The 17333-nt window shown below is 45.6% G+C and overlaps 1 protein-coding gene across 1 annotated transcript in view; it reads left to right on the top strand.

Moving 5' to 3' along the window:
* Positions 1-3718: 3718 nt before the first annotated feature.
* The window catches only part of dhx8 (DEAH (Asp-Glu-Ala-His) box polypeptide 8), a gene marked incomplete at its 3' end in the record, with an annotated part of 28113 nt that continues 14498 nt past the window's right edge, over positions 3719-17333 (top strand). The window contains exons 1-23 of the mRNA XM_080021291.1: positions 3719-4370; positions 4547-4632; positions 5107-5179; positions 5381-5472; positions 6347-6453; positions 7152-7586; positions 8066-8210; positions 8789-8995; positions 9514-9601; positions 9832-9929; positions 10022-10169; positions 10677-10858; positions 11975-12169; positions 12807-12992; positions 13455-13665; positions 13780-13961; positions 14073-14213; positions 14409-14564; positions 14979-15116; positions 15287-15415; positions 15593-15789; positions 16356-16535; positions 17113-17325. Of these exons, the coding sequence (XP_079877417.1) occupies positions 4262-4370; positions 4547-4632; positions 5107-5179; positions 5381-5472; positions 6347-6453; positions 7152-7586; positions 8066-8210; positions 8789-8995; positions 9514-9601; positions 9832-9929; positions 10022-10169; positions 10677-10858; positions 11975-12169; positions 12807-12992; positions 13455-13665; positions 13780-13961; positions 14073-14213; positions 14409-14564; positions 14979-15116; positions 15287-15415; positions 15593-15789; positions 16356-16535; positions 17113-17325 (3698 nt within the window). The 5' untranslated portion in view covers positions 3719-4261. The remainder of the gene's footprint in view (positions 4371-4546; positions 4633-5106; positions 5180-5380; positions 5473-6346; positions 6454-7151; positions 7587-8065; positions 8211-8788; positions 8996-9513; positions 9602-9831; positions 9930-10021; positions 10170-10676; positions 10859-11974; positions 12170-12806; positions 12993-13454; positions 13666-13779; positions 13962-14072; positions 14214-14408; positions 14565-14978; positions 15117-15286; positions 15416-15592; positions 15790-16355; positions 16536-17112; positions 17326-17333) is intronic.

Raw genomic sequence — 17333 nt, 5'->3', positions numbered from 1 at the left:
GTGTACGTGTGTGTGCGTGTGTGTGTGCGTGCGTGCGTGTGCGTGTGTGGGTGTACCGACGTATATATGTGTGTGTGCCAATATTGTGCGTCTTGTGTTTGTGTATGAAAAAATGTTGCACTGAGGAACTAGTGCAATCTCATAAATCAACGTGCCTGCAATTACACACTTGACTGAGTAATACTGGATAAAGTACTCCTACAGATATGAGGATGTGAGGATGTGAGGATGTGAGGATATGAGGATGTGAGGATATGAGGATGTGAGGATGTGAGGATGTGAGGATATGAGGATGTGAGGATGTGAGGATATGATTGTGAGGATATGGGGATATGAGGATGTGAGGATATGAGGATGTGAGGATGTGAGGATGTGAGGATATGAGGATGTGAGGATATGAGGATGTGAGGATGTGAGGATGTGAGGATATGAGGATATGAGGATGTGAGGATATGAGGATATGAATGTGAGGATGTGAGGATGTGAGGATATGAATGTGAGGATATGAGGACGTGAGGACGTGAGGACGTGAGGGTGTGAGGATGTGAGGATGTGAGGGTGTGAGGGTGTGAGGATGTGAGGGTGTGAGGATGTGAGGGTGTGAGGACGTGAGGACGTGAGGACGTGAGGGTGTGAGGATGTGAGGATGTGAGGATGTGAGGATGTGAAGGTGTGAGGATGTGAGGATGTGAGGACGTGAGGACGTGAGGGTGTGAGGACGTGAGGGTGTGAGGACGTGAGGGTGTGAGGGTGTGAGGGTGTGAGGATGTGAGGATGTGAGGGTGTGAGGATGTGAGGATGTGAGGATGTGAGGACGTGAGGACGTGAGGGTGTGAGGACGTGAGGGTGTGAGGGTGTGAGGATGTGAGGATGTGAGGATGTGAGGGTGTGAGGATGTGAGGATGTGAGGATGTGAGGACGTGAGGACGTGAGGGTGTGAGGACGTGAGGGTGTGAGGACGTGAGGGTGTGAGGGTGTGAGGGTGTGAGGATGTGAGGGTGTGAGGGTGTGAGGATGTGAGGACGTGAGGACGTGAGGACGTGAGGACGTGAGGGTGTGAGGACGTGAGGATGTGAGGGTGTGAGGACGTGAGGACGTGAGGGTGTGAGGATGTGAGGATGTGAGGACGTGCAGTGATATGCGCCCATTTGCTCTGTCACGTCTCTGCCGTCGAGTTTCTGAGGCTTTTGCGACGTGGAATCCATGAGGTCCCCTGTGAGACCCTGGTACCGGTCGGCACCGTGTGAATCTCGCACAACAAGGCTCAGTCCGATGGTGGAGACACAGTGAGGGACACGCACACTTCACATTCCAACATGACGCAGCGTGAGGCCTCCGCGTGGTGCAGCTGGAGCCCAAATCCCCAAATCCCCGCACGCTGTGCATCCAAAACCATTAGTTCAGTTCATTCATTCACACAGTTCAAAATGAGCCCAACGTGCCAAGTTCCCAGGACAGAACTGAGTGTTTCATGCGCACGACGACAGTTGTATTTTATCAATAAAAAAAATGAAAATATGTGAAGTGACTCTGCGTCGTGTTTCTCGTTGTTTGGAAGATTTTTTTGATAATCTTGTGTTAAATGATCTTAGACGTGTCTCGTACGCCATCAAGTCATGTTTACGTTGCCCATTTGTAGAAGAAAAAAATGACGGAAGGCTTGTTTCTTTTTCCCTTCGGTCCTTTCTTTCATTCTTCCTTCATTTTTCTTTCTTCCCTCATTTAATTTTTCTTCCTTCCTTCCTTCCTTCCTTCCTTCCTTTCTTCCTTCCTTCCTTTCTTCCTTCCTTTCTTCCTTTCTTCCTTCCTTTCTTCAATTCTTTCTTTCTTTCATTCTTCGAGTTCAAGTTCAAGAGATTATTTGTCACGTACATATACATACGGTCGTACATATATGCAGAGAAATGTCATGACACCCGTTGCTTACGCACAAAGTTCAAGAGATTATTTGTCACATCCTTCCTCTTTCTTTCTTCCTTCCTTCCTCTTCATTCTTCCTTTCTTTTTCTTTCTTTCTTTCTTCCTTCCTTCCTACCTTCCTTCCTTCCTTTCTTTCTTCCTTCCTTCCTCTTTCATTCTTCCTCCCTTTTTCTTCCTTTCTTTCTTCCTTCCTTCCTCTTCATTCTTCCTTGCTTTTTCTTTCTTTCTTTCTTTCTGTCTTTCTTCCTTCCTTCCTACCTTCCTTCCTTCCTCTTTCATTCTTCCTTCCTTTTTCTTTCATTCTTCCTTCCTTTTTCTTTCTTTCTTTCTTTTTCTTTCTTCCTTCCTTCCTCTTTCATTTTTCCTTTCTTTTTCTTTCTTCCTTCCTTCCTACCTTCCTTCCTCTTTTATTCTTCCTTCCTTTTTTCTTTCTTTCTTTCTTTCTTTTTCTTTCTTCCTTCCTTCCTCTTTCATTTTTCCTTTCTTTTTCTTTCTTTCTTTCTTTTTCTTTCTTCCTTCCTCTTTTATTCTTCCTTCCTTTTTTCTTTCTTTCTTTCTTTATTTATTTATTTCTCTTTCTTCCTTCCCTCCTTCCTTCCTTCCTTTCATTCTTCCTTCCTTTTTCTTTCTTTCTTTCTTCCTCTTTCATTCTTCCTTCCTTTTAATTTCTTTCTTTCTTTTTCTTTCTTCCTTCCTTCCTCTTTTATTCTTCCTTCCTTTTTTCTTTCTTTCTTTCTTTCTTTTTCTTTCTTCCTTCCTTCCTCTTTCATTTTTCCTTTCTTTTTCTTTCTTTCTTTCTTTCTTTCTTTTTCTTTCTTCCTTCCTTCCTCTTTCATTTTTCCTTTCTTTTTCTTTCTTTCTTTCTTTTTCTTTCTTCCTTCCTCTTTTATTCTTCCTTCCTTTTTTCTTTCTTTCTTTCTTTATTTATTTATTTCTCTTTCTTCCTTCCCTCCTTCCTTCCTTCCTTTCATTCTTCCTTCCTTTTTCTTTCTTTCTTTCTTCCTCTTTCATTCTTCCTTCCTTTTGATTTCTTTCTTTCTTTTTCTTTCTTCCTTCCTTCCTCTTTTATTCTTCCTTCCTTTTTTCTTTCTTTCTTTCTTTATTTATTTATTTCTCTTTCTTCCTTCCCTCCTACCTTCCTTCCTTCCTTTCATTCTTTCTTGCTTTTTCTTTCTTTCTTCCTTCCTTCCTCTTTCATTCTTCCTTCCTTTTTATTTCTTTCTTTCTTCCTTTTTCTTTCTTTCTTTCTTTCTTTCTTTCTTTTTCTTTCTTCCTCCCTTCCTACCTTCCTTTCTTGCTTTTTCTTTCTTTCTTTCATTCTTTCTTTCTTTCATTCTTCCTTCCTTTTTTTTCTTTCTTTCTTCCTCCCTTCCTACCTTCCTTCTTTCTTTCTTTCTTTCTTTCTTTCTTCCTTCCTTTCATTCTTCCTTCCTTTTTCTTTCTTTCTTTCTTCCTTCCTTTTAATTTCTTTCTTTCTTTCTTTTTCTTTCTTCCTCCCTTCCTACCTTCCTTCCTTGCTTTTTCTTTCTTTCTTTCTTTCTTTCTTCCTTCCTTTTAATTTCTTTCTTTCTTTCTTTTTCTTTCTTCCTCCCTTCCTACCTTCCTTCCTTGCTTTTTCTTTCTTTCTTTCTTTCTTTCTTTCTTTCTTTCTTTCTTTCTTTCTTTCCTTTTTCTGTCTTTATTTATTTACATTTTAGCGCCATCGTGTGGTGAAACCGAAAACTCGCGCGTAAAATTAAAAAAAAAACAAAAAACCTCGCCAGACACCGGAAGCGGAAGCGCCGATCCAATAAAGAACCCCAGGAAAACAACAACATAACAGCGAGTGAACAGGCTCCACACCGAGACGTGCAGGCAAACAGGTCCGGGAACAGACGGACGCAGCTCTCCGCGCTGCATCGTCCCATCGCCCTGTTAGCACCGCTCCCTCTCTGCTCATATCTGGAAAGATTAACATTTCCGCCGATGTGGCTTGAAATCGATCAAACCACTTCCGGTCCCGGCGGGGTCGGAGCCTCTGACGTCACCAGGCCCGTGTAAAGCAGGGGAGGCGTCACAAAATGGAGCCGCGGGTCGCTCGTTGAAACACATCGTCGGCGCGTCATACCGTGAAGCAGTATACCGTCATACCGTGAAGCACTATTACGCGGTTTCTTTCCCTCCATCGCACCGGGCTCTACGCCGGGATTCGACCCATCCCATGGAGTTCCGGGAATGACCTGCCGGGGGCAGCAATGCGCCGCCGCCGCGTCTAGCCAGCCGCCAATTCGTGGGGGAGGAGAAGAAGCCGCCGACGCGCCGCCGCCGGGACACGAGCAAGGCGGCGTCGCATCCCGAAGCAATGGCGGACGGCGGGGTCGACGAGTTGAAGCAGCTCGAGTACTTGTCTCTGGTGTCCAAGGTCTGCACGGAGCTGGACAACCACTTGGGGATAAGCGACAAGGATGTGGGTACGTGTCGCGTCGCCCCAACGGGGCCCCCGGCGGCGGGTCTTTAATGCTAACTGCTTTAGCCGCCGCTAGCCAGCCCTCGCCAGCGGAACACTGTGTTGTTTGTTACCGTCTCCCCTCGCCCAGATCCCCCTGCGAGCACGCCTTTAATCACCCCGTTTTCCTCCCCCACGCAGCGGAATTCGTTATCGACTTGGCAGAAAAACAACCCACCTTCGATGGCTTTAAGGATCTGTTGCTCAAAAACGGAGCCGAATTTACGGTAAGTTTGCGGTTTGCGGTGAAGGGCTGTTTACATAGATGCACCTAGTCTTGGTATTTGCACTTGAACCCAACACATACGGTGAATTCATTAATCCCATGATCGCGATTGCTCGAGCAGATCGCAGTGTCTTTTTGTAAGAAGTCGTTGTAAAAACCGGAAGCGGGATCTCAAAACCAAATTTTGAACGACCATGATAAACCGAAGGTGAATCTGAGGGTTGTCAGTTGGGATGAGCAAAATTGACACTAACCAGCTGTTCTGCCAGTCTGTTAGTTGAAGTTTTAGTTTATGCCTCCAGCATAATGGCAAATAAAATTTCAAAAAAATTTAATTTATTTAAAATTCTGTTGTTAATCTCAATTATAAATGACTATTAATTGTCAACGAAAATATCACCATTGTTGAACTGATTGTCAATAGATGGGAAGATAAAAAGTTGTTTGAATTCTGTTTTGTGTCTTTGTTATGCAGGATTCTCTCGTCAGCAATTTGCTCAGGCTCATCCAAACGATGCGGCCTCCACCAAAGCCAACCACAAGCAAAGGTGCGTCCATTAATAGTTTCATCTTAAATTGGAGAAACAGTTGCAAGGATCCTTAGCATATTTGAGCGTGAACTGTGTAACAGTTTAAGTAAGCCGATCTCTGTGTTTAGTATATGATTTATTATTACACACATTGATTGCCCATTAGAAGGATAATGTAGTGTGATGATAATAATGTTATAACCTTCTCTCCTATAACAGACTCTGAGCCTGTGGTCAAGCAGAAGAGCCAGAAGGAAAGGTTGAAGGAGATGTTCCCTGCGTTGTGTAGAGCAAACGAGTCCTCCCCAAAGGCAAGTGAATCTAATTCTTCGGCCTCTGTTTGTCTGGTAACACATCCTTAAACAGAGCTGAACAGTAAAATAGAATAGAACAGTGTAGGGGGGCGGGAGGGTCTTGCAAAATTATTTCTCTGTCGTATGATAACAGAAATTATTTTGCAAGACCGCTGGACCTGTTTCAGAAGCGTTTTTTCACAAACTGCAAGGCACGTATGTAATCTAACAATAAAGGAAGGAATCCCTGTATGTATGTCCTTCACTTACCTCAACAATCCGTTCGGCCTCACACTTGGCAGGTGTATTGCTGGGGACCCAAGGACGTTCAGTGTCAGAGGCAATTTGGGCACATGACACGTGTAATACTAATAAATTTCAATAAACGGGAGGCAGGGCTTCCCATGACAAACAGCGGGGGCGGGGCTTCCCATGAAAGCAATGGCTCCGTTTCGAACCGGCATGTGTGTTGCGGACACGCAACACGTGTAATATTAAACTTGGAATAAACAAGGGAGCTGCGAGTCAATTAAAAAGCGTGTGAGAGAGACTGTATTTCCCCTGTGTTTTTACATTGCCTCTCGTCGTGACTTTCACGAACATGCATGTTTTCAACTGGCACTGCACTAGTAATAATAATATCCTTTATTTGTCTAGCACCTTTTAATAGATGACATGAAATTCAAAGTGCTTAATGTTAATAGAAGGCCATCAAATAGTCAAAGGGAAATAAAAAAAAGAACAAGCAAAGTAAATTTCATACAATTAAGTTGGTCTCATATTATGCTCCTGAAACCAGATAATTCTCTCACAATATGTAGACAGGTAACGCACTATTTACATAATACCAATGAGACATCTCTAATGTATTCCATCCTCTTGATTTGTACAGAAGCTACTGGACGAGGACGATGTTAAAGTCGCGGCTGATGCCATGAAGGAGTTGGAAATGTTCATGCCCAGTGTCAGCGGGACCGAAACAAAAAGCAGCAAGAGCAGGTAAGATGGGGGGTGGCTCTGGTCTTAAATTCCACACACAACCTGTGGGTCCTGGTAGACACTTAGTTAAATTGGATAGGTTCATCCTGTTTCCTGTTCCCAATCTTTTATTTTCTGCCCTGGCAGTCCCTTGTTACGGTTAAATAATCCCATGGCACCAACCGTTATTCTGTTAACCATTGAAAAGCTCTAGGTATTTGCCATAATTCATTTTGAATGTGACTTATTTATACTACACTCGTTCACTGGAAGTCACTCACATTACACCACCTGAATCAAGCAAAGTCTGAAAATGAAGCTCTTTACTGAGTGACTCGCCAATTATGGAATCTAAAAAAAATCTGCTAATAGTTGTCACTTTCAGTGTGAAACTTGACCCTTGACAGAGTTGCTGTTCTGGCTTGAAATGATGAATTAGTACAGACTGGCAATTTTCACCTTGCAACACAAGCTCTAGTTTTCATTCATTTTTTTAAAAGTAGAATTAGAAATATTTTTACAGCGCTATGTGCTGAGTTCTCATGGCCAAGTGGTTGGAAAAACTAAATAACTGATTTTGAACAGTAGCACCAGGTCTGTATAGAAGGACTAGAAACTAGACTTGTCACCGTAGTGGTAATTCAAGGTGTTAGTTTAACACTGGTGTTTTTTTGTTTTTTTTTTAATATAAATTGTCTCTTTCCAAATTTATCTCACAGGTCCGATAAGAAGAGACGACACAGCAGAAGTCGTAGCAGAAGCAGAGATAGAGACAGGGACCGGAGGAGGAGGTATCGTCCACGGTCCCGCTCCAGGTCCAGGTCTCGTTCCCGCGACAGGCACAGGGACCGCGAGAGGGACAGGGACCACGAGAGGGACAGGGACCACGAGAGGGACAGGGACCGCGAGAGGGACAGGGAACACGAGAGGGACAGGGAGAGGGACCGTGGTAAGAGACGGGAGCGGTCGACTCGCTGGTCAGAGCGCTCCCCCAGCCCCCGCAAAGAGAAAGACCAGGACAGAGACTCTGACCGCTGGAAGGACAAGCACGTGGACCGTCCCCCTCCAGAAGAGCCGTCCGTGGGAGACATCTACAACGGCAAGATCACCAGCATCATGCAGTTTGGATGCTTTGTGCAGCTTGAGGGCCTGAGGTCAGTGCTGCACACCAAACACAACCTGAACAGTGAACTGTTTAGCAAATGTGATCTGAAGATGTACATTCAGATCTTGGGCTTGTGAGAGCAACGCAATGTAACTTTTGGGATTTCTGTGGTTTCTGAGCGCAGTTGCACTTCAACACCATTGTCTGTGTTACAAACGCAGATATAATGTCCACCAAGGTTACAGCGCCCCATGCACGGCCCTCGCCGCTCCAGCGAGCACTCTCTCCCCATTGACCGCCTTTGCACTGTTAACTTATTGGGTCATGAACTCATGCGAGGTCATTTTTTCATATCAAACAGAAACAAGTCTTTCTCCATTAAACAATATTTTGTCCAATCAAAAGAATGCATTTAATACATTTTTGAATTTTGGTCTCATGGGGAAATTCGACTTTTTAAATTTTTTTTACCTGCTTAGCCGTGTACCAAGGACGTGTAATGTGATATGAACTACTTTGTGATTGTAGGAAACGATGGGAGGGTCTGGTGCACATTTCCGAGCTGCGTCGAGAAGGTCGCGTGGCCAACGTGGCCGATGTCGTCAGCAAAGGACAGAGAGTGAAGATCAAAGTGTTGTCCTTCACCGGCTCCAAGACCAGTCTCAGCATGAAGGTAAGCTCCACAACACACCTCTTTAGTGAGAATATTTTTCTATCCCCTCGTTCATTTTAAGGGTTATTTGTGTGTCTTTCTTGTTTATTATTATTATTTATTATCTTTTATGTTTGTTTTTGGTTTATGTAATTGCTTTTTGTCCATTTCGACGTTTCAAATTGTTTCTTTGTATATTAAGTTATTTTATATTGTGAAGCTTTTACTATAATTGTTTATTTTCATGTTTATTTTTACATTCTTTCTATGTTCTAGTGAAGGTTATTGCTAAAAGCCAAATGACCATGTGACCCTCGTTATATAGTTCTCCCGAAGAAGATTTATACATGTCCTTGACGACCCATACTACCCTTACTACGGTCTAGAGTTTTTAGTGTGGTTCTTACACCAGCCTTGTGTAAAATCATATTAAAAAAAACTTGTAATTAGGACTATCACTTGACTGGGTGGGAACAATTAGTTGGTGTATTTGCTGTGTTATTTGAATTTCTATATCCATGTGATTTTTAGTTCCTTAAAGCATTCAGAAAGAAGTCACGCGATTGTTCCTAAATTGCTCCAAAATTTCCCGCCGTCAGGATGTGGACCAGGAGACGGGGGAGGACGTGAACCCCAACCGGAGGAGGAACGTGGGGCCGGACGGCGGGGAGGAGACCACCATGAGGAACCCCGACCGGCCCACAAACCTCAACCTGGGCCACGCCCCCGAGATGGAGCAGGACGACACGCTGGAGCGCAAGAGGCTCACCAAGATATCTGACGCAGAGAAGTGGGAGATCAAACAGGTAGGAAGGACGGTCAGCGAGGGATGGAGCAGGAGCCTTTCCGAATCACAAAACCTTTAAAGTATCCAACTTATAGTGAGCACCAATCTGATCCATTTTTTACTTTTACTGAACAGCATAAACAAACGGTTGGTTTAGGCTCATTGCGACATTAAGTTTAACATTATATGTGTTTTCTCCATCCGATACCTCTCACAAGTCTCTTTCAAGTTTGAATTCTGACATTTTTGTTCTGGTCTCGTTATTGGATTTAAGAATTATTGTGCATTGCCAAAGTCCACAGAAAATCTTAATGGCCATAAAGACAATATGGACTCTCCTTTGAAATGGACTTGGCGCTAAGTGGGTGTATTATCACTTAACGCTTTGTACTGTTAAAAAAAAAAAAAAAAAAAAAAGCATGACATTTTGAGCTCTTGGTCCCATGTCAGTGATTTGTCAGAAATATATGGAGGTGACTGGAGCTATGTCTTCAGGCTGACCCTGTTGGACGTTAAATGGCTGTTTTCTCACCTCAGATGATCGCCGCCAACGTCCTGTCAAAAGAAGAGTTTCCAGACTTTGACGATGAAACAGGGATCCTTCCCAAAGTTGATGATGAAGAAGGTGAGATATTCCAGTTAACTATGGAAAACGCAATTTAGCTTCAGGTGGGCAAGCCGTGAGAGATCTGCAAAGAACATTATTATTGAGTTTGTGTTCTGAGTCGTCATTTTGCAGAAGGGTGATTCCTGTGGCAGGACAACATGTGTCACGTAATGTTTGAAATAAATGTTGAGATTTGTCAAACTGCGCTGTGGGGGTTTGTTGATTGACCTTTGCTTCTCGCTGTGCAGACGAGGACTTGGAAATTGAGCTGGTGGAAGAGGAGCCTCCATTCCTGAGAGGACACACCAAGCAGAGCATGGACATGAGCCCGGTCAAGATTGTCAAGGTGAGCTTTGGCTCTGATGTTTCTGTTGACTGTCCCGACATGAACCATATTAATGACCAGATATTTAATCTCCCGTTCCTCCTCTGCGTTAGAATCCAGACGGCTCGCTGTCCCAGGCGGCCATGATGCAGAGTGCTCTGGCCAAGGAGCGGCGGGAGCTGAAGCAAGCTGCACGAGAAGCCGAGATGGACTCCATCCCCATGGGGCTCAACAAGCACTGGGTCGACCCGCTGCCAGATGGTGAGGCCTGAATCCTATTTTTACAGTGAAATAATCTCATGACGCACTGCTATGCGGGTCGAAGCGACACCTTTTCATTTGCTTTTATTACTTAAGCACAATGTAGTTGGTTTATGTGTTAAATACATACTTTTTTAAAATGTAATATAAGTATTTCAATAATTTAAAAAAAAATTTTTTCAAGTCAAGGTTTCAGTTAAATTAGAGGGCTCACAAGCTAGCATTCGCTTTGGGGGTTGGGTTTCCTATAGGTTCCCTCTGGGCTGGGCAGCTAGCACAGCTAACAGAGCTAGCGATGGACATCGAGCCGGGGAACTGCCAAAAGTTGCGGAGCGCGAAAACAACTTCTCTGCGTCACAAACCCGCACTTTGTGACGAAAGCCCCAAGCATTTTGGCAGCCTTAGCTTGTGTGTGTCATCCCGTGATAATCGCTGTGTGGCTTTTGAAGAAGAAAACAAACAAACAAAAAACATTTGCATCATTATTTCCTTTCCTCTGTTTGATAGTTGATGGAAGGCAGATTGCAGCCAACATGAGAGGCATCGGCATGATGCCCAATGACATTCCAGAGTGGAAGAAGCACGCCTTCGGGGGCAACAAGGCTTCCTACGGGAAAAAGACGCAGCTCTCCATCCTGGAGCAGAGGGAGAGTCTGCCCATCTACAAGCTGAAGGAGCAGCTCATTCAGGTCGGTAGGCCAGCACCAGTCAGAGCTGCTGAGGTCTGGTTTGGTCCAATGTGTTTGTCCTTTAGCAATCAATTGACAGATGATTGTGTTTTCTTAATGGCACACTGCAGGCTGAAGTGGCCCAAATCTGTATATTTATTTTTTTGCTCCCTCATATGTGGCTCGTGCAACGGATCAGTTTTTTTTCATGACAATGTGAACAGCACAAATCACATGGAGTCTTGATCTTTTCAATTCAGAATTGGGCCACTTTCCTTTCCTATGTCCTTAATCTCTGGTCTTAAAGGTCAGATTTTTCTGCAATGCGGCCTCAGTCTGAACAGTCGAATCCATGCGACTATTCCATCACGCTGTCTTAGAACAGGGGTCCGGGGCACGGACTGTGGACGCAAAAAAAATAAAAAGAAGTAGCCCTCTATTTCGAGAATCAACTCGCATTTCCGCCTCCAACTTTGGGACGGTGGAGCAGCCGTCCCCACTGGGGGACCTGCAACATGACCACCCACGACAGTAAATGCAACGGAAAACATAAAATAAATAATAGACAAATAGAGTGACCCGGTGAGGGGGCTACCAAGCTCGCAGCGTTTTATGAATAGCACCGGATCTAAAAGCGATCAGGGTGCAGTTTGTGCACATTGTTATTTTTATTTTAGATGTATTCTATTTTAATTTTAAAATTAATTTAATTTTATTTTAAAGCCTAAATATCCTTATTCAACAAAACAAAAGCAGCCTGTCCCCTGTCTGGCTTTAAAGATTTAATCCACAAACTTGAGCTGAGGTACACGGTCCTACGCCACCCGACAACCACCTTGCATTTGCCTGCCATGTTTACTTCCGTGCGACAGCGTGATGTCCTGTGCGCATGCGGTCAGTTAAGGACACTGTATTCTGATATCAGTCGCTTAAAAAACACAATGTGAACAGCCAATCAAAACAGTCGGATCTGAGCAACAAATCCGAAGGAGCACTGAGGCCTGCAGTGTACGTAGCCACCGTCATGTTAGTTGCTAAAGCCAAAGAAAACGTGTTGGCGAGGAGATCTACCCGCTCTCCTTGCCGGCAGTGGTCTGTTTTCTTGATTCATTTGTTTTCTTTGTGCCGCTCTCGCAGGCCGTCCATGACAACCAGATCCTGATTGTGATCGGGGAGACGGGCTCCGGGAAGACCACGCAGATCACCCAGTACCTGGCGGAGGCGGGCTACACCACCCGCGGGAAGATCGGCTGCACCCAGCCCCGTCGTGTGGCTGCCATGTCTGTGGCCAAGAGAGTTTCTGAAGAGTACGGCTGCTGCTTGGGCCAGGAGGTAAAGCTGCCGTTATCACGCTGCTGTTCAAGGAGGCCCACCAGTGGGAGATAATGTCGATTTTGTTTATTTTGATTTTATCCCAGTTTGTGAGCCACTATTCAAAAGAACTTCTTTTTTTGTGCATACCAATAACAGGGTATAGCATGCTGGAAATGTTGTTTCAAAATGGCTGGCTAAATACTACTACCTACGGGCAGAAGTTCTCATTGCAGCTGTAATTATACATTTTGAAGGCTCTCTTTTCCGCCTACGCCATAAGGAAGTTTTAATGCAGACGCAATCTGTCACTTATTTACTTAGTTCTTGTATCACATGTTGGTCCTCTGCTACTGTTTGTTAGTTGTGAGTTCATGTGTTTGAATTTTGTGCCCCTTTGTACAAAACACAAATTCCCTCGGGGCAATAAAATGTTTTCACACTTTTAGAAACATACAATTCTGAGATTTTAAGGAGAAAACGCACCGTGCCTTTGAAAAACCTGAAAGCCTTTTCCCGGTTTTGCGGTCTTGATCGAGACATCCATCATGTGACTCAAGTTTCAGAACCTTGCACCGCAAACAACCGTCCACACCTAATCCCAGCATTTCAGGCCTCCGTGTCTTGTTGACTCATTTTTTTGTGCCTCCTTCTCCAGGTGGGCTACACCATCCGTTTTGAGGACTGCACCAGCCCCGAGACGGTGATCAAGTACATGACAGACGGTATGTTGCTGAGGGAGTGTCTGATCGACTCGGAGCTGGGTCAGTACGCCATCATCATGCTGGACGAGGCCCACGAGAGGACCATCCACACAGACGTCCTCTTCGGCCTGCTCAAGAAGGTGCGCAGGGCTGTCTGATGGATGAAAAAAGGTTTTCTGCAAGGCCACGTGGATGTTTTAAAGTGGAAATCCATAAGGTTGGATGGATTAGGCTCAGAATCATAGCCAAAACTGCAGGGTTTTTATTTATTTATTTTTTCTTCCTAATGTCCAGGTTTATCCTCTTCTTCACTCTAGACTTCCTTTTAAAATGGTCCTATGGATGACCACATTTAATCAAGAAACAAATGTATTAGTTTGTCTGTATATGAGGTTTAATGTGTCAAACAAAATAATCATTCCATTCTGCCGAAACAAATGTGTTAAAGGATTTTTTTTCAACAATGTACAATAACACGTTTAGAAATAATGAGAATAAAAATGATTTGTAGAGTGGTGACATGTCAAGTTAAATTTGTGCTCCAAACCCCGAATGTAAGTGCAAACATCTTGAATGTCTTTTTGATTTTCTCTCTTTCTCAGACTGTACAGAAACGCACGGACATGAAGCTGATCGTGACGTCGGCCACGCTGGACGCCGTCAAGTTCTCCCAGTATTTCTACGAAGCGCCCATCTTCACCATCCCCGGGAGAACCTACCCGGTGGAGGTGCTGTACACCAAGGAGCCCGAGACGGACTACCTGGACGCCAGCCTCATCACCGTCATGCAGATCCACCTGACGGAGCCTCCGGGTGAGCTCCCGCTCCTTTGATACGTTTTCCTCCCCATCTCGGAATCAAAGTGAACCACAGACCTGCTGTAGAACTCTGCCTCGGCTTTCCTGATTCCCGTCCCTCCGTGTGCAGGCGACGTCCTGGTCTTTCTGACGGGTCAGGAGGAGATCGACACGGCCTGCGAGATCCTGTACGAGAGGATGAAGTCGCTGGGGCCCGACGTGCCCGAGCTGATCATTCTGCCCGTCTACTCCGCCCTGCCCAGCGAGATGCAGACCAGGATCTTTGACCCCGCGCCCCCGGGCAGCAGGAAGGTGGGGGCTGGAGGAGAACCGGTGGTTTTTATTTAAAGCTACTGCATTCGGGTTGAATGGTGTCATTGGAGGTAGCTTTTAATAGAACTTTTAACTTTCTTTCTTTTTTAGGTGGTCATCGCCACCAACATCGCAGAGACGTCGCTGACCATCGATGGAATCTATTACGTTGTGGATCCGGGCTTTGTGAAGCAAAAGGTTTACAACTCCAAGACTGGCATCGACCAACTGGTGGTCACTCCAATCTCCCAGGTATTCATAAGTAAACTAACGTCAGCTTTGTTTTTATTTCTTATGAAACAAATATTTTCACCATTATGTTGAAAATGTATGCGGTCATACGTTTTTAGATTTCCTGCACGTGGGGAACAAAAAAAAATGTTCCTCATACCCAACACTGTATTAGATCTCCTTTAATACACCTTTGCATCGTTGTGCCCTGGTCAGGCCCAGGCCAAGCAGAGGGCTGGCAGAGCCGGCAGGACGGGCCCCGGGAAGTGTTACCGACTCTACACGGAGAGAGCCTACAGGGACGAGATGCTGACCACCAACGTGCCCGAGATCCAGAGAACCAACCTGGCCAGCACCGTGCTGTCTCTGAAGGTGAGCAAAACACCCTATCAACCTATATAACAGCCCCTCGTGTGGGTGTGCGTTTGTTTCAAGGACGGTATTTTACAGGAATAAAATGAGGTATCGAGAACGTCCCATATATAAAAATAAGATACCGGGATCGGCTTTATTCGGCTAATCACCTTTTCATAAACGAGGACTTTGTCGTGGTGGTGATTGGTGCATTGCCGTACAGACGAGAGAAAAGCTTAACTGTCTGAAAGATTCCTGTTAGCCTGAGGCCTGTATGATGCTGTTTTGGGGTCAAAGACCTTATCAGTCGATAAATAGTATTACTACCTTCCAAACTACCATGAATCTGAATCCTTATTTTGAAAATCGAAGCCTTGACGTATTTGTTTAATTCAGCGCTATAAACTTGTACTTTTGGTGTCTACCCCGCAGGCCATGGGCATCAACGACCTGCTGTCCTTCGACTTCATGGACGCCCCGCCAATGGAGACCCTGATCACGGCCATGGAGCAGCTCTACACGCTGGGGGCCCTGGACGACGAGGGCCTTCTCACGCGGCTCGGCAGAAGGGTGTGGACTGGAAGACCTTACTAGCGATGGATGGATGGATGAATAAATGGATGGATGATTCAATGTGCTGGTGACACAGCTCTATTCAGTTGGAACACACACACCCGTCGAATGTTCCATTTCCTCTGTGTTCACTTTGTCTCTCCCCCTCTTCCGCACATCCCTCGTAGATGGCCGAGTTCCCTCTGGAGCCCATGCTGTGTAAGATGTTGATCATGTCCGTGCATTTGGGCTGCAGCGAGGAGATGCTCACCATCGTGTCCATGCTGTCTGTCCAGAACGTCTTCTACAGACCCAAGGTAACCCTTCCAGGAACGATATTATTTTTGTTTTTTGGGATTCTAGTGTTCTCCTGTGTGTGTGTTGGGGGGGGGGGGGGGGGGGGCGCTTTAATCATCCACCTACCATGTTGTGATTTTCACATTCAAGTAAAATGTAAAGGTATAAACGATTGTTTTTATTTCTCTGGTCTGAAGGACAAGCAGGCCTTGGCCGACCAGAAGAAGGCCAAGTTCCACCAGCCGGAGGGGGACCACCTGACGCTGCTGGCCGTCTACAACTCCTGGAAGAACAACAAGTTCTCCAACCCCTGGTGCTACGAGAACTTCATCCAGGCGCGCTCGCTCAGGAGAGCCCAGGACATCCGCAAGCAGATGCTGGGAATCATGGACAGGTGCTGCTTGAGTGTGTTTGTGTTCTCTTTGTGGCTCTGTGTGTAGGGGAGGGCGGGGCTTCCAGGTGTCTGTCCCTCTCCGGTTGAGTTCACTGTGCTTCGCTTCAATGGATATGAACCAGAAATGTGCAAGACTCCTTCGGATAGAATAGAACAACTGTTTGCACTACGCTGCTGATTATTATTGTTATTGTTTTCATTAAATTTTTTTTTGTTCTCTTTTATGAATATTTATCCACTTAGTCAGTTTAGTGACCACATGTAGCTATGCTGCTTTATCAAATTCACCACGGCCGCCTTTCACTGCGTGCCCAGTCTGTGCATATTTGCCGGGAAAGGCGGACCCTGCCACCAACGATGGAAAGAGCGTACACACAAATACAAACACAAACATAAATACAAAGGCTCAAATGGCTGTTTATGTAAACGGACAGCTAAATTATTATCAGATAAATATCCAATATGGGATTTTTATTTATTTTCAAAATAACCTTACGGATCGAACCCACTCAGTGTCAGAGTGGCAGCCTTGAGATGAAGTTGTTCTTCCTCGTTCTGCTCCTCAGACACAAGCTGGACGTGGTGTCGTGTGGGAAAGCCACGGTGCGCGTTCAGAAAGCCATCTGCAGCGGCTTCTTCAGGAATGCCGCCAAGAAGGACCCCCAGGAGGGCTACCGCACCCTGATCGACCAGCAGGTGGTGTACATCCACCCCTCCAGCGCCCTCTTCAACCGCCAGCCGGAGTGGTATGCTCGCGCCGCAGCTACACCCCAAAACAGTACACACGGGCTGATGAATTAATACAATTGACATGCTGCGATTTTGAAGCGTTTCGAAATGTTGTGGTGTTTTGAACGGTGTTTAAGAGCTTTTTAAAAGAGGCTTGGTGGCTTTCAAAAAGGGCGGGTAAAGGTTCACCGGGTGGTTTCCCCGCCCAATAACCTTTTCCCTGCTCACTAGATTAAAACGTTTTATTGCACCGGGGGAAATGGTGTTTTGTACAAAGGGGCACAACATTAAAACACAAACATGAAATCACAACAAACTAACGATAGCACAGGATCAAGAACGAGGTGTCATAAGGTCTAATAGATAAGTGACTTTGAAAACTATTCAGAGGTATTTTGGGAAAAGGGAGCCGTCCCCTCACACTTCCAATCAACCGTTGCTATTATAACTCCTGCCAGCAGGCGGCGGTGCTGAGGCGGCAGGTTAGAAACGTGGGAAACAACTGCCCTGAAAGTCTCGAAACGTTTGGGAGTTTTGAATCTGCCGTCCCCCGGAAACAGCACAATTGTTCACTCCACCTCTCCCCCTCCTCAGGGTGGTGTACCACGAGCTGGTGCTGACCACCAAGGAGTACATGCGGGAGGTGACCACCATCGACCCGCGCTGGCTGGTGGAGTTCTCCCCGGCCTTCTTCAAGGTGTCGGACCCCACGCGCCTCAGCAAGCAGAAGAAGCAGCAGCGCCTGGAGCCGCTGTACAACCGCTACGAGGAGCCCAACGCCTGGAGGATCTCCCGCGCCTTCAGGAGGCGCTGAG

This window comes from Zeus faber, assembly GCF_960531495.2.
Source record: "Zeus faber genome assembly, chromosome: 20".
Taxonomy (NCBI): Eukaryota; Metazoa; Chordata; class Actinopteri; order Zeiformes; family Zeidae; genus Zeus; species Zeus faber.
The sequence above is the reverse complement of the archived record's forward strand: the minus strand, read 5'-3'. Positions and strand labels throughout refer to the sequence as shown.